This window comes from Anoplopoma fimbria, chromosome 12, assembly GCF_027596085.1.
Source record: "Anoplopoma fimbria isolate UVic2021 breed Golden Eagle Sablefish chromosome 12, Afim_UVic_2022, whole genome shotgun sequence".
NCBI lineage: Eukaryota > Metazoa > Chordata > Actinopteri > Perciformes > Anoplopomatidae > Anoplopoma > Anoplopoma fimbria.
The window spans coordinates 22,951,959-22,966,630 of record NC_072460.1 but is presented as its reverse complement, the minus strand read 5'-3'; the positions used below and the strand labels follow the sequence as shown (position 1 = coordinate 22,966,630).

General features: G+C 41.2%; 1 protein-coding gene across 5 annotated transcripts in view; it reads right to left on the bottom strand.

Moving 5' to 3' along the window:
- Window positions 1-14,672, bottom strand: part of LOC129100021 (serine/threonine-protein kinase WNK2) — a 46,499-nt gene that overhangs the window by 27,019 nt on the left and 4,808 nt on the right. For all 5 annotated transcript variants that reach the window (XM_054609515.1, XM_054609517.1, XM_054609516.1 and 2 more), the window contains exon 3: window positions 182-354. In XM_054609515.1, the coding sequence (XP_054465490.1) occupies window positions 182-354 (173 nt within the window). The remainder of the gene's footprint in view (window positions 1-181; window positions 355-14,672) is intronic.

Genomic DNA, 14,672 nt, shown 5'->3' with positions numbered 1-14,672 from the left:
CAGGCAAATGGAAGGGTGGTTAAGCAAATAGGGGTTTTATTAATAAAATCACACAATACAGCAGTTTGTGGAGATCTGCACTCTATTGGGTGCACCTTTCTAGTGTGAATGTGGGAGGTTTTCTTTTTACTTCTTTGTCGGAGGAGCTGCGGGTACAAAATCTGCCTTCAACAATACTCACGTTTTTAGCGTTCCCGACGTCATGAGCTCTGTGACTAACACAATGCACTTCTTCCCTTTAACGGGCGACTCCCAGAAGTCATAGAAACGGACGATGTTGGGATGCTGAAGGCCCTTCAACATCTCTGCCTCCTCCTTAAAGCGCTGACGTTCCACTTTTGACAGCTTGCGATCCTAGAGAAGAGACGACAGATGCAGCAGAAAGAAAAAAATGAATGTGAAGCCCTAATGATCAGATACTTGGAAACATATTTCCTTTGCAGGAACTACCAGATGGAGGAAGCTTTAACCCTGAAGTAATTTCCCTGCACATTTTAAATTCATGCATCCAATATGTTTTAGCAAGAGGGAAAGACAGAGGGAGGTTACTGTCAGTCTTCGAGTCGTATACACATCTTTAATTAGTCCATATGTGATTCAAAGCAGATAACAGTGTTTGTGTTTGAAAGAATCCAGATCAGTGGCTTTCTTAGGCAGTAAAAAGATTCAGCCTTAATATCACGCATGGGTGGGATATTCATTAAAAGTTTTTTTGTGTGTAATACTAGTTAGATGTGACTTATCACTCTGGCTGTGGAAAGAGAAATGAACACGGTCACACCCTCAACACACTGCAGCTAAAAGGTTAGCTGTCATCGATCCCTTTCCTCGTTCTCCATCTCATTCACTTGCTCACTAACTCTCTCTTCCACTACCTTAACCCCCTCCCCCATAGCTGCAATCCGTCTCTGCACCCCCATCCATGTCCAACACCAACCACTCCCTTCTTGGTAACCAAACATCCCCCCCAGACACACACACACACACAGAAACACACAGAAACACCTTCCGTAAGCAATCCCGCTCAATCCCTTCCCTCTCCAGTTCTCTGCAAGCCTGACCCCACTCTGAGAGCACCTCAACTCTAGGTAGGGCCGAGGGGTTCGTTACTGAGATATCCCTTTTTTTTTTTTTTTTTTTTTACACGTTTAACCGCCACAGCAACGACTTATGTAACAAACACGCACGTACACTCAGCACTGAGCATTGGACGGAAGCACGACCCCACCCCTTCACGGAGACGGACGACACCGCCGGTGGAATGCGATGAACACAAAGTAGCGAGATCTAATCTTTTCAATAATTCAACCGCAGTGAAGTCCCTGAGATAAAAAAAAAAAAAAATGCACAACAAATACACAATCACCTTAAATAACCCTGAAAATGAACTATGAAGCAAGATGCGCCGTGATGCAACGTGTTAAGGAATGAAGAGATGTGACGATAAAGCATGGTGTGTGTGTGTGTGTGTGTGTGTGTGTGTGTGTGTGTGTGTGTGTGTGTGTGAGTGTGTGTGAGTGTGACATATTGGGTTTATGTGCGCAAGTGTGTGGGGGGTGGGGATTTTTACTGCACTCTCCTAAAGTCCCATGAATTATTCAGTTCTGCAGAGAACCTTTTTCTACTGATGCGAGCTGAGCGATGGAGGGCCGGGGCCGCCCAAGTTGGGGCCGAGTTCTCCCCACGCGCTCTCTGCTGCACCAGAGCAGCAGATGGACTGAAGTTTACCTGAACTACAGGTTTAAAGAGGAGGAGAGAGAACGACAGATTAAAGAACATAGTTTTTCTGTCTGTACATATAATATTTTTCAGTTATTGTGGATTTTTTTTACTGTTTTTTTTATTGCTTATTTATAATACTGTTTTTATTTCATTTTATTTTATCTTGTTTTTCTTTTACTATGTCTCTTGTTTTGCACTATACTCTATGCTGCTGTAATCCTGTAAATTTCCCCACTGCGGGACTAATAAAGGATTATCTTATCTTATCTTATCATTCCTCTCTTCTCCCCCCCCACATTAACGTTTTCTTACTCCCTCCTCCTCTTGGCGCTCATCTCTCAGGAGTCCCACTGCTATGCGTAAATAACCCTCTTACCCCCCCACCACCACCACAGAGTGTTCCCCAAGTCCCAATCACACTCCCCCACCCACACACCTCAATTCGCTCCCCCACTTCGGTTTTCCCTCTCAGCAGCCATTGGGGGCTTGTGCATAATTCAGAAGCCACATGTAGCCTCAAGAGGTGTTTGTGCACAGCATGGAGAAGATACACAGACAGATACATGTGCACACTGAGACAGACACTAGAAGAATGCCACTCCCAAGAAAAAACGTGCCAGACAAACGGTATCGCGATAAGCATCTGCACATCAGATTCGTTATTGCTTCATATTAACTGTGAGGGAGGTGAGCTTTTAACCTGTGTGACTCATCATTTCATTACATTTGAAAAAAACACTGCAACCAAGCTGCATGAATGTTTATAGAATCGTATCACACATGGCCAAAGAAAAAGGCTCAGCTGGCCGAAGCAGAATGTGGAGCCGCCCAGGCGAGGTTAAACACACACACACACACACACACACACACACACACACACACACACACAGAAAACCATACGGGGCAGCCAGGAGGGGAAAATAGATTGTGACATTAGCAGGAAGCAATCTATAAAGTCGTGCTTGACTCTGCTGCCACCCGTTACATCTGTGTCCTGGACTTTATTAGTTCCCCTGTGCTGGTAGCTCATACAGCTACACACACACACACACACACACACAAATCAGACCAGGTAATAGATTAAAGCATTCGTCGTGGGAAGTTTGCAGGCTAATATGCCATGTTATTGCAAAAATATGTGTTCAAATCAAGTTCCAAGCGTGATGTCACATGGAGAGATGGCTTATGGCTCAGTGACTTGAAAACCGTTTTTTTCCGAGTCTTCTGGATTCAGTTGCACCTCTAACTACTAAAACTAGACAGGCAAATAGGTCTCACCGTGGTTTAATAATAAAAACAAATACTCTTAAGGAGGCTTTCAGGAGATTTGAACGTAAAATGAGTAAATCAAAACTAGATGGCACAAATGTGAACTAAATTACAGGCGAGCTCTGTCCGCTGTGGAAGCCACGTATTATCTCGCTTAATCAGTTTTAATAAACACAATCCTACATTTCTCTTTGACACAGTCTGCTGGTTTTGGGTCAATTTGGCTCCAGTTAGCTGCTCATCCATTACAGCTCATGGGTTTTTTAAAGATTTGTTTTGCAGGAAAAGAAAATGAGATTAGATATAAAATTCGTTTTCGTCTCCAGCTACGTCTGCAAAATCTGCAGTACAATATTTATATGTCTGAAAATGAATAAGGACAGAGCCTATCTCTCTTGAAACATCAGCTTTTAAACCCGTTACCTGCATCCTCGACCCCCTAACAGCTAAACCTTTTAAAGATCTCTGGCCCTTTCTGGGACCTACAATGCTGAATATCGTCAACTTGTCTCCTACGACTGCGATGTGCCCACTAGCTTTATGTCTGCTGTGGTAAAGCCAATATATACTATACCAAAAACACACCTTGACCTTACATTTGAAGTGTCTACCAGTCTCTTACCTTCCATTCTTTTTAAAAGTACTAGAAAGAGTGGTGTCTCAGCAACATTCAACCATACATTTAATAATTATCTTTTTGAATAATTTCAGTTTGCTGTCATGATTTACTCAAGACAGCTGTGTAAAAATCCCGAAGTTTGACTTTCGAGAATCTATGATCAGCATATTAAAGATATCACCAAGTTTGCCTTGTTTCACATAGGCAACTTAGCAAAAATTTGGTCTTTTATTAAGTGAAAAAAAGGTGCATATCTGTATTATTTAAGAGGCTCCAGCTGTTCCCCTGTCCCATCGTTAAGTGGAGCAGAGCACAGCAAAAACAAAGCCTTAGTTTGTAGTTTGAATTACACTGAGGCGACCTATGCTACAGAATGTACGGTATGTGCTGGTAGATGGTGTCATTACAGGAGCCTTACTGTGCCAGCAAACTGGACATTTTGTTTTCAGTACAAGTCCTACTCAAGTCTATATAAATAAATAAAAAATATAGAAATATTTGGACACTTGTTAAACAATAAAATTTAAATGTTCTAAGTGTAACAAACTGGATAAAGAAACTTACCATGCCATTGGTGAACTGTTGATACGCAACTATCTTTTGATTTATTTTTGTATTATTCAAGGGATGTGATGTGGCCCTCGTTAAAAAGTCTGTGTTATGTAGTCAGCATCTCTTGTCAAGCTTGATTATTGGCCTATCAAACTCGTGCAGAGAGCAGAGAAAAAACCCAAACCACAACATAAAACTGTCAAACAATGAGCATCCTTCCTGTGCAAACAGTTTAAGTATCCGGCTCTCAAAACACAAGTACTAACAAGTACTAGTAGAGAGCTCTGAGAGCATGTGGAATGATTTACCATTTCATTGAAATTGTGCAATGAACAGAAGCATATAAACAACTTTTTTGCTCAAACTACATCACAAACACAAGGGACTCAAAACGTTGTTTCACTGACAACAGAATGACACAGCACATATTTCCTGCAGTAACTGCATTTTTTGCGTGATCAAATAAATTGCAGCCACGTGCCAGAGGGATTGAGGGGGTTTATATCAGGATGAGTACTATTGATTATCCCCTAATAGAATCAGAAGGCCCCTAGTGGGGGAGCTGTGGGGCTATAGGGAGTTAAGGCAGGCCACCTCTCTGGAGCATCAATCTAAGAAACATCTGACAGCCTCAAATGAGCACTCACAAACACACACACGAGTGAGTGATGGATGCTGATGGTGTTCTCAAACTGAGATAACCTTTATAAACACGAAGCTGAAACCTTGTGGGTAGTGTATTATTAACAATGACCCACAATTTGTCATCATACGCAACGTTCACACCCAAAGCATCAAATCATTGTTTGAGAAATGCAAAAAGAAAAAGGTGAGTCATGACATTTATCAAGACGGATTCCTCACATCTCATAACTGAAATTATATTTTCCAAATTAAGGGTGTGGCCTGTAGCCTCTAAAAATACACAGATAACAGTAGGCTTAGAGCAGGTAAATAAACAATAACCACATTAGTTCATTCATGTAAAATGTGGTATACGACAGCTAAATGAACGAAAGCGGCTTTACATTGGAATCCTGGTTGATGAATCACTGATATTTTGAAATATGTGATGAAAGCAAGATTTTAATATTCTGTTGATTAGTCTCTTGTATTAATGGGCCTTTATTGTTCAACAAATAAAAAGGTTGGTACCGTCACGTTTGTGTGTTGCTGAGTTGATAACTGATCAACCACAATCCGTCTTATATGACAAACATTGTGCGGGACTGGATCATTATTATCAACCCCAGAAAAGTCCCCTCTATGATAAAAAAAAAACAATCTTGCTTTTGGCTTAATGCTTTAAAGTTAACACACAACATAATAGAGAAAAAGGCCAGTAGAAAAGCACTGAGGCAAAGATTACAGCCTTTTTTTCTCTAGTAAAAATGTCTAAAAGACAATAACGTTTTTGGACATTGGCCCAGATAGGTCTATAAAATGAACAAGCAGCTGACCCATGTCTCCATTTAGACAACACCCAGTCTATCTTATCTAGAGGATTTTATTTTCACAGTATCCCTGATGAGAGCAGACATTCAAACCTGTTAAATCAATCACAGTCAACCAGTCAGACCCACACCCGAGCAAAGTGAACTAACTGTGAGAGCAACAGGTTTCATCATTAGTCCTAATTAGAAAAGCAAATTTACATGCTCCCAAAAAAAAAAATCAATGTCGACTTGGTCTCTCTCCAAGGCTTTGTGGTCATAATTACAGTTTCCTATCCCCCCCGCCCCCCCTGATCTTGATCCATGTTTAACAAGAAGCAGATTATCATCATTTGGGTTTAGCAAAAATAGTGTGACAGCCATTTACAGCATATTTAAACAACTTGTCAACAACCTCTACAATAGACCTAGACAGCTAAGCCCAGTGCGCTCGAATGTGTCACAGCACTTGGCTAAGGAGATTATGAAAGAAAATATTTCACTGCAGGAAAAAAAACAAGACTAAAACCGAAATCATAAAGGTATTCAAAGTTAAGACACACACACACACACACACACACACACACACACACACACACACACACACACACACACACACACACACACACACACACACACACACACACACACACACACACACACACACACACACACACAGCAGACACAGAAAAGCATAAGTTCAGTCGTAATGATAATGTGATGCTTTATTGGTCCATGCAGAGTGATTCTCTTCACTGGTGGTCAGAATGATACACTACACCACCTCTGAAAGCTGCTTCTTATTCACAGCTGGAACATTTCAACAATGAGGATGTCTGGAATGATGGAACAGGAAGGTTGCTAAGCTTACGGAAGAATGCAAAACTGCTTGGCCACCCCTGCCACCCTGCCACCCTCTGCACCGGTCATCAATAACAAATGACGATTGCAGCAGCACCGCCGCTGTAACAGAAGCTGGTGCAGGGCGAGCCATGAGCCAGCACACTGCCCACAGCTGAATTGTGTCCATGACTGCAGGAGAATTCAGTCAGCAGCTTTGCCGGTAACTTTGTTATCTCTATTTCACTGTCAGCCTGATATAATCCCACTCTACCACTCTACACCCAGGCTCTGCTAATTGGCAACCTGGCACTCAGGTTGGCACAGGAGGCTTTGGAAGTATGAGGGGATTATCGTTCAACACGATATTGGTTTGCCACAATAATGGGCCTCATGTGTCAACAATAACAGAATGTTATTCATACATGCAACGCCGGATATGAATTGTGCGCTATATTCAGTAACGCTCTCTCTTTTCTCTCGCTTCCCAGCATTTTTGTAGTGCAACATGCTAGCATACGTCTGATTCTGTGTTATTGTGGTTATATAAATGTGATTCATGGTGCTGTTAGATTGCTGCTAGGCGGCAGTTAATACAGGAACGTGCAGTAGAGTGAACCATTTGTGACTGCAGTTAAAAAAAATCGTTTTTGAAAGGCTAAAAGCCAACGGATATGGACTGAAGCAGACTATTTTGTTAGATAAAAATCATGCTGTGAATTTTGGACAATTACTATTTTTGATGACCAAAGTGATTTGTAAGCTGAGGGAAAATTTCAATATTGCCCAATCCTAGCACAGTAAAACATTTCAAACCAGGAAGAGACTGCTGTTAGGTCAGGAGGACATCAACAAAGAACAAGTATCAGCAAACCTTGTCCTATTATCAACGTTTATCAGTTGCTTGTCATCTTGGATGATGTTCCTGTCTTTCAGGCTCGTGCTTGACAATAGTACTGTTAAAACCTGCCTTTAGCCAAATGACTATTCTGCTGTTTGGGTGTGAACTGAGTGAGCTTAGAAAAATGAGGGGGAAGAGATAAGAAGAAGCTGTGAGGAGACGTAGAACAGACACCACCACACCTCCAGAACCCTTAGTTAACAGGAGAGAAACAGGAGAACAACAACGCATTATGTCAACTCTGCGCCTATGACTAAAACTAACCACAGTGAGCGTTTGTTGCGTACGTGTTTAAGTACATAGCTGTGCGTCTGTCTGGCTGATTGTGCCTGGGAGTTAGCCAATATGGATTAGGCCATACAAGACTCCTATAAACCGCTTTCCTGTCACAGACTAAATGCGTGGGCTGACAAACAAATGTTTCTTTGACACAGAGATAAAGAAAGCAAAAATTCTGATTACACACTTGTCTCATCAAAAGACTAATACTTCTTATACAAAAGGCCATGACAACTGCTGACTGATGACATTTTGTTTGGAGCCTGAAAGCAATGAGACATGAATTTCTTTTTTTTCTTTTTTCTTGAGAAGTTATGACAAAGATATATAATGAAGTATAAGATATTTTACAGTTGAACCTCTTTAGCTTTACCCCCAGTTCGAAGCCTTACTCCAGCCACTGCATCATTTTGAAAAAAGCAAAAGTGTTCAAATTGCTGAGAGATTAAAAAACAGCCACTTCCATACGAGGAACGCCTCGAAGAATTGTCAACAAATATGACAGCTACAGTAGCTTGGAAATTAGCGGTATGGCATGGGACACTGAATTTAATGAATTTATTGTTCATCAGACCACAAATGAGACGGCTGTAGTCTCCTATCCTGTCCCATAGCCAACGGGGAAGTCTTCACATTGTTTTGTCCATTCAACAATCTGTAACTAAAATATATTCAGTTAAAAAACATTTTGGCAGATAAAGCAGTAACAAAATAATGTATGACATTTTTGTGATTTGATTAAAATGATTGATTAATTGAGTTATCTTTTCAGCACTTAGGCAGATAATACAGGCCTGTTGGTGTACTGGCTGGTCTCCAATCTTAGAGACACAGTGAAACAGAGAGCGAGAGAGAGAGAGAGAGAGAGAGAGGGAAAAGTCCCATCATGGTCTAATAACTGTTGAAGAAAAGCCTCCTCCATTAACCTATAAAATAAATACACTTTTATGAAATTAAACATTCAACTCAAGTGTAAGAGCAAATGGATTCATTTACAAAATAAAAGGCCACAACTAGAAATGTGCACTCAGTAGAGTGCAGATATTTGCCAGGTGTGTCTGCAACGACCACTGCTTTATTGTGTTATTGAATTAGTACAATCTATGGTGTAAAGGGTCGTCAAACAGACTTCATTTAAACTAAAAAAAAAAACAAGAAGCAATTTAATGCTAAAGAAGAAAATGGGCTTAAAGTCTTAGCACAATATACTTCATTAAATCGTGCCAAACACGAAAGTAAACTCACCAAACCCTCTAGCCCCTGTCTAGTTGAGACAATGTACAGCAGCGTGTGCACTGCTAGTTCCGTTATCTATTAGCAGTTAGCAAAACATACAGTCAAAAAAAATTAAACATACAAGTGGGCAGCACAGCAGCTGCAGAGAGGTACTCAGCAGTGTGTGTGCTGGTAGTTCAGTTAGCTGTTAGACAAACATACTGACCAAAACAAACCGTTTCCGCCCCGGTGTGTCTCTAGCCACAGCTGGAGGTCTGCGATGCACTCAGCTGTGTTATCACTAGCGGCCCCTATGACCAAGGGCCAGCTAGGAGTGGTGAGTGAGGAGCATGCAGGCAGTCAATGGCAGTATAAAACAGGTAATAAAAGGTGTTTTGAGAAAGTGTGAGACAAAGCAACCATGAGAGGTCCTTGAGCATGAAGTGATAGTTGGCCAACCAAAATATTGTCTGGTTCGCTGCAGCAGAAGGTGAGATTAGCTATGAAAAAACAGTGGTGAACACTCACTTGTTTTCACACACACACACACACACACACACACACACACACACACACACACACACACACACACACACACACACACACACACACACACACACACACACACACACACACACACACACACACACACACACACACACACACACACACACACACACACACACACACACACACACACACACACACACACCTGGCAGAGATAATAAGTGTGGTTGTCGTTAAAGCCGTCATCCAAGACAAGATGCCAAATCCCAAACTTCAAAACTCCCAAAACATTGTGGGGGAAACCTCCGTGTTTCGATCAGACACACAGCAAACAGACATTTTAAACCACCCACACTCATAACAGGGGAAGTCACAGAGATTCACAGTACCCTAATTAACACTGTTCTCCTTGTGCTCCTCTTCAGTAGCGCTAAAACTATTTCAAAAGGAACGTATTCTTCATTGTGATTCTACAGTTAAGCAGCAGAAATCAAAATAGGCCATGTTTTCTACCTTTTTTTATCTCAAAAATTAAGAACCTGAGGCAGGACGGCTGATGATGACAGTTTTAGGTTAAAAACCACCTGCACAGACACCAAACATCCATAATGGTAACACACATACTAAGAACAATTCTGAAAATAGCTAATGCAGCTCGTTATGAAAAGCTGTGTGGGGCTATGGTGGCAATTTCAACCAGCTGCTTGAGACGAATATCCCAAAATGTGCTTTATGCCCATGTAAATCACTAATGAAGCCAGCGTGGACTGTTGCAAGCCAGAAAGTTAAAGTGCAGTCAGTGTGAGCAGTCTTGCACATGTGCCCCCTTTTCCCCGCATCACTGATGACGGGGGTTGGAGCCGAGACAAGGCAGAGAAGAGTGGTGTGATGGGTAGAGATGTCCTGAGCCGAACTGGACGTCCTGGCCAACCCCCCCCTCCCTTGACTATTTCATCAGCCGCTGCAGTGTGGGGGCACAGAGCCAGAGAGGCAGCCTTGATTCAGCATAATACCCTAAACCCAGACTAAACAACACACAGGCAAAACCAAAGCAAGGATTTATCCTGCACAAAGAATTTAAAAGCAGCCGGCTCCGTTATTGTCCCTGGCACCTTTACCAAAACTTGTCTTGGTCAGCAATAACAGTGTAACAGTCACTACTACTCCAGGGTTTGCATTGTGAAACGAAAACATAGCAGCTGGATATTCTATCTTAAAAGCACTGGCCAATAAAATCATAATTTACTATATTATAAAATGTATCAGGTTTTGACATTAGACAGAATATAGGACAACTTCTGCAGGAGGGAGGAATCCCAGTTGAAGAAGAGAGTAGAAGTGTTGCATGGTAGAACAGACAACTGGTTTTCTTGTTAACCAGTAGCAACATGTTTGAAAACAGAAGCACAATATCAACTGCCCTCATGGACATTTGAAGCATACCCATCTATACAAATTTTTGATTTATAGACTGCATACACAAGTTCAACTGCCACCTGTCTATAGATCATTATCAGAACAGCCGGATCAAAAGATTCTCCCTAACTTTTCTAATAGTTTCCCCATGGTGAACATAATACAGCTATTAAACACTTTTAAAGTTAACCCAGTGCAACATCACCACTAATTACAGCCTCTAAAATGACCACATTTTAAACAAGAAACCATCCTGTGCTGGGATAAAACCAACGGCAACACCAAAACGTAGGCCAATGGCCCATTCCCCACATCCACAAAGATCTTTCCACTGACAAACACAGACTCACAGAGTGAAAACAATACCAGCTCTCTGACCAGGGCTCCAGACGGCCATTACTGAGTCACATTTTGCGACTTTTTTTTGATTTATTACTAGGAGCAACAGTGCAACTTGCAAAAAATGTGCCCCCTTTTGTGCATGCACTTCCCGTCCCATTCTAACACCTGGTCGTGGGTTTGCAGTGGTGCTAATTGTATTCATTGCAAGCCTAAAAAGTAACAATTGTGATTAATTAAAAGGTGCACAGATTTATTTTGCAAGTGCAGCTGAAGGTTGACACTGGGGTTGTCACAAGCAATCCCCAAAACTATTTTTTGCACCAGAGAGCGAGAAAGAAACCTATTTTTACAGTGTATGGAAATAAATCCCTTCTGGCAACAGGACATCCAAACTGCTAAAATTACAGACTTCCTATAATTTGCAATGGTGGGCAAAGATACTGTAGTGGGTTTTGTGCCCATGTGATTTGATCAGTTTGTGTAACTGGAGTTTTCAGTCCGAGGGCTCAACACTCGGTCAAGCAGCGCGGCAGAGAGGGGAGACAGATACGCCTGCAGACGTGCAGCGAGATGCCTAATAATTCATTAATAGGCTATCAATTTTTGAATTTCAAAACATCAACACAGTAATATCAGTTTTAACGATAGTACCTTTAAAAGGCTATCTCATAAGACTCAACCACAAAACTTTTTATTTGGTGTCCGTTTTCTTTTTACTTGATTATATTTTCTCTTTAATTGTGACTTTTCCTTTAAAATAAAACATCATATTGTTGTTTCTGTTCATTTTCTATTACCGACGCATTTATCATTGATACAGTACGAAAATATTCGAATGTGATACATTGCGTATTGTGTTCATATTGGAAAAAGTTAGTTGGGAGCCTTGTCTCTGACACAGATGAATATGATAAGATTCATTAATTTAGGATCTACTCAGTTTCTCTATCTAGTTCTTTAAATCAATTAAGCTTCAGTGGTAGGTTAGGCAGAGAAAGCACACATACACACTGAAAACCTCTGGATGGATGCATGTAGTGTATAAGATGTACAAATATCCAACCACACACACACATCACAATTTGTGTTAAAGCTAAACAGTAAAATATAAGAGCCAAATATTGTTCATATATAAAATAAGCCTTAAACATAACAAGCTTTACAAATATATTAAGCTGTCAGGATAAATGTTTAATGTTACAGTAAACTTAAGATGCAAGTGCTACTGTGTGGCCATTTGTTCTTCACTCATCGTTACGTAAATAGCTTAGTCATGTGAAGGTCAACTAGAGTGTGCATTAACAGTAACCCTCGTCTTAATTCCTCAGAGCCTACAGTAAGCAGGAGGCTTTAACAGGATGCAGAGGTGCTCCAAATACATTCATACAAATAACCTTTTTCAAATTCCAAAAGGGATTACTCGTCATAATAAGCTGCATGACACTTTCTTTTGTTTTCATCAGTGCAAAGTTAGACTGCAGAGTGTTTGTATGCTAAAGGTGTGTCTCTAGAGGCGGCTCACTGAATCCTGGTTTGATCAATGAAGACAATCCTACAACAGCCTGTCGGATGTGCAGGCACAGCAAGCACGATTATATCTTTTATACAACTGTAAGCTGCATGTGTCGGACATAAAAAGGCAGCACACAAGGATACAGGAGGTCAGATTGCTGGTGCATTGGTGGCAAACTAGGTGACGTAGAACAGAAACGATGAGTCGACAGAAATTTAATCTGCAACTATTTTGATCAGCGGTTAATTGGTTTTAGAGTCGCTGCACACTTAAACAGGTTTTTCTTCAAGCTATTGACTTAATGATACAACTGTACTTTTATAAAACACATCAGTGCTGGTGTTAATGTTGACATTTCCTTCAAAAATTATAAAAATCACAATGGCTCATAACGTCATACACTAATTTAAACAAGTTCTAATCTTTCAAGGCCAATTCTGAGATAGAGTCTACCGTTTGGAATTTATTTACGTCATAAAATAAAAGAACGTTAACATCTTCTAATCAGACGCGCCTCTCCCCGCAGCGTTGATCGTTTTATTTTATCTTTCCAATTTAGAGTAAAATAGACTATAAAGCAGGGTTTGCTTTAGGGCTTCCTTGTAATGGACAGGTCTGAGAATTGTCTGTGTTTTTATTACTAAAACTTTAACTCTTTCACAGACCATTAAAGATAACTGAATTATTTTGGTCGCAAAAAGATGTCTCATTCAGCGTTTGGTTGTACATAGCTCCGCCTTCTCGTGTCACTTCTGGTTGCACAAAAAAAAATAAGAAGAAAATGCAAAACCCAAGGCTTTAAAACCTTAGTCCACTAACTAATGGGCGGCGACACGGTGACTGCTTCCAATTCTTATACAGGGTCAACGAGAATAATGCAAATGAGAGCAGCGATGGTTAGAGAACAGCATCTCAACCATATGTACAAAGCCGTCACCAAAACCCACGCTTTCCATGACAGACCACAAAAAGGACCATTCAATGCTTTTGTACTTTTTCTTTGAGCCCAAACAAAAATGTATTACTAATTAGTTTTTATGACTCTGCCAATAATGTTTAATAATGCTAGCCAGTTTTGTCTCCACTGTGTTATTATATCTATATTCCATTAACTAGCCTCTTTCCAAAAAGCCTGTTAGAGCTATACCACAGGCCACAGCGCTGTGGCTCTCAGGCTTGCCCTTCTTCCCTCTTTTGTTGGCTGAGTGACGCTGGAGCTCAGGCATGCCTGAAGATCTGGCCACCGGGTCTGGCTGCATTTGCTTCCCATGGCGTCTTAATGCCAAATGGGCTATAAGCAATGACCCACTTGAGCGTCTCCAACTTTGTTTTTCTTTTTGCCATATCACAAGTCAAGACAGGGTTGTTGCCTAGCATGACACGATGATCCAACGAGACAGCCATAAACTATGGTCAGAAACACATCGACACCCTTATTACAACATGGCTCTATCTAAATCTGACAGTCTAGTAAAATCTAGTGTTTGGAACCAAGACATTGACCTCGTGACTCATGGTGTCATTTGCTGGGTCGGTTTAGGTCAAGGACGCACAAATCTCCAGCAAGCACTGGCAGCGTCACATCACCGCCAGAGTATCATCGCCCACTCTGCATTCAGAAGCTGAGGACCAGATTTAATCTGCAGAACAACAAGCTCCGTGCCAAATACCAGAGAAGTCTGCACAAAGTCAGAATTAAACTCTGTGTCTGCGAGTGCGTGCGCAGCATTCAACACAGAGATTAATATCTATACACAGAGCCACAATTGGCAGAAAAAAGTTTCCAAAGTTTAAAAAAATGTATTCCAGTGAGAAATGATCAAATGAGACAAGGCAAACAGAAACACAAGAAGTGTTTTACTCTGGAAAAAAAAAGAAAAAGACCTCACAATAGGCATCTTTCTCTCAGATTAGGCTAACATCCTCGCCTGTGCCAGGGCCATCTGTGTTATGCCAGAGGCCTGGCACAGACACAGGGATGTGGGGGAGATGGGAATGGGAGGGAAGGGGAAGGGGAAGGGAATTGAGTGAGAGAGAAAGAGAAGGAATAAACACAGAACCAGA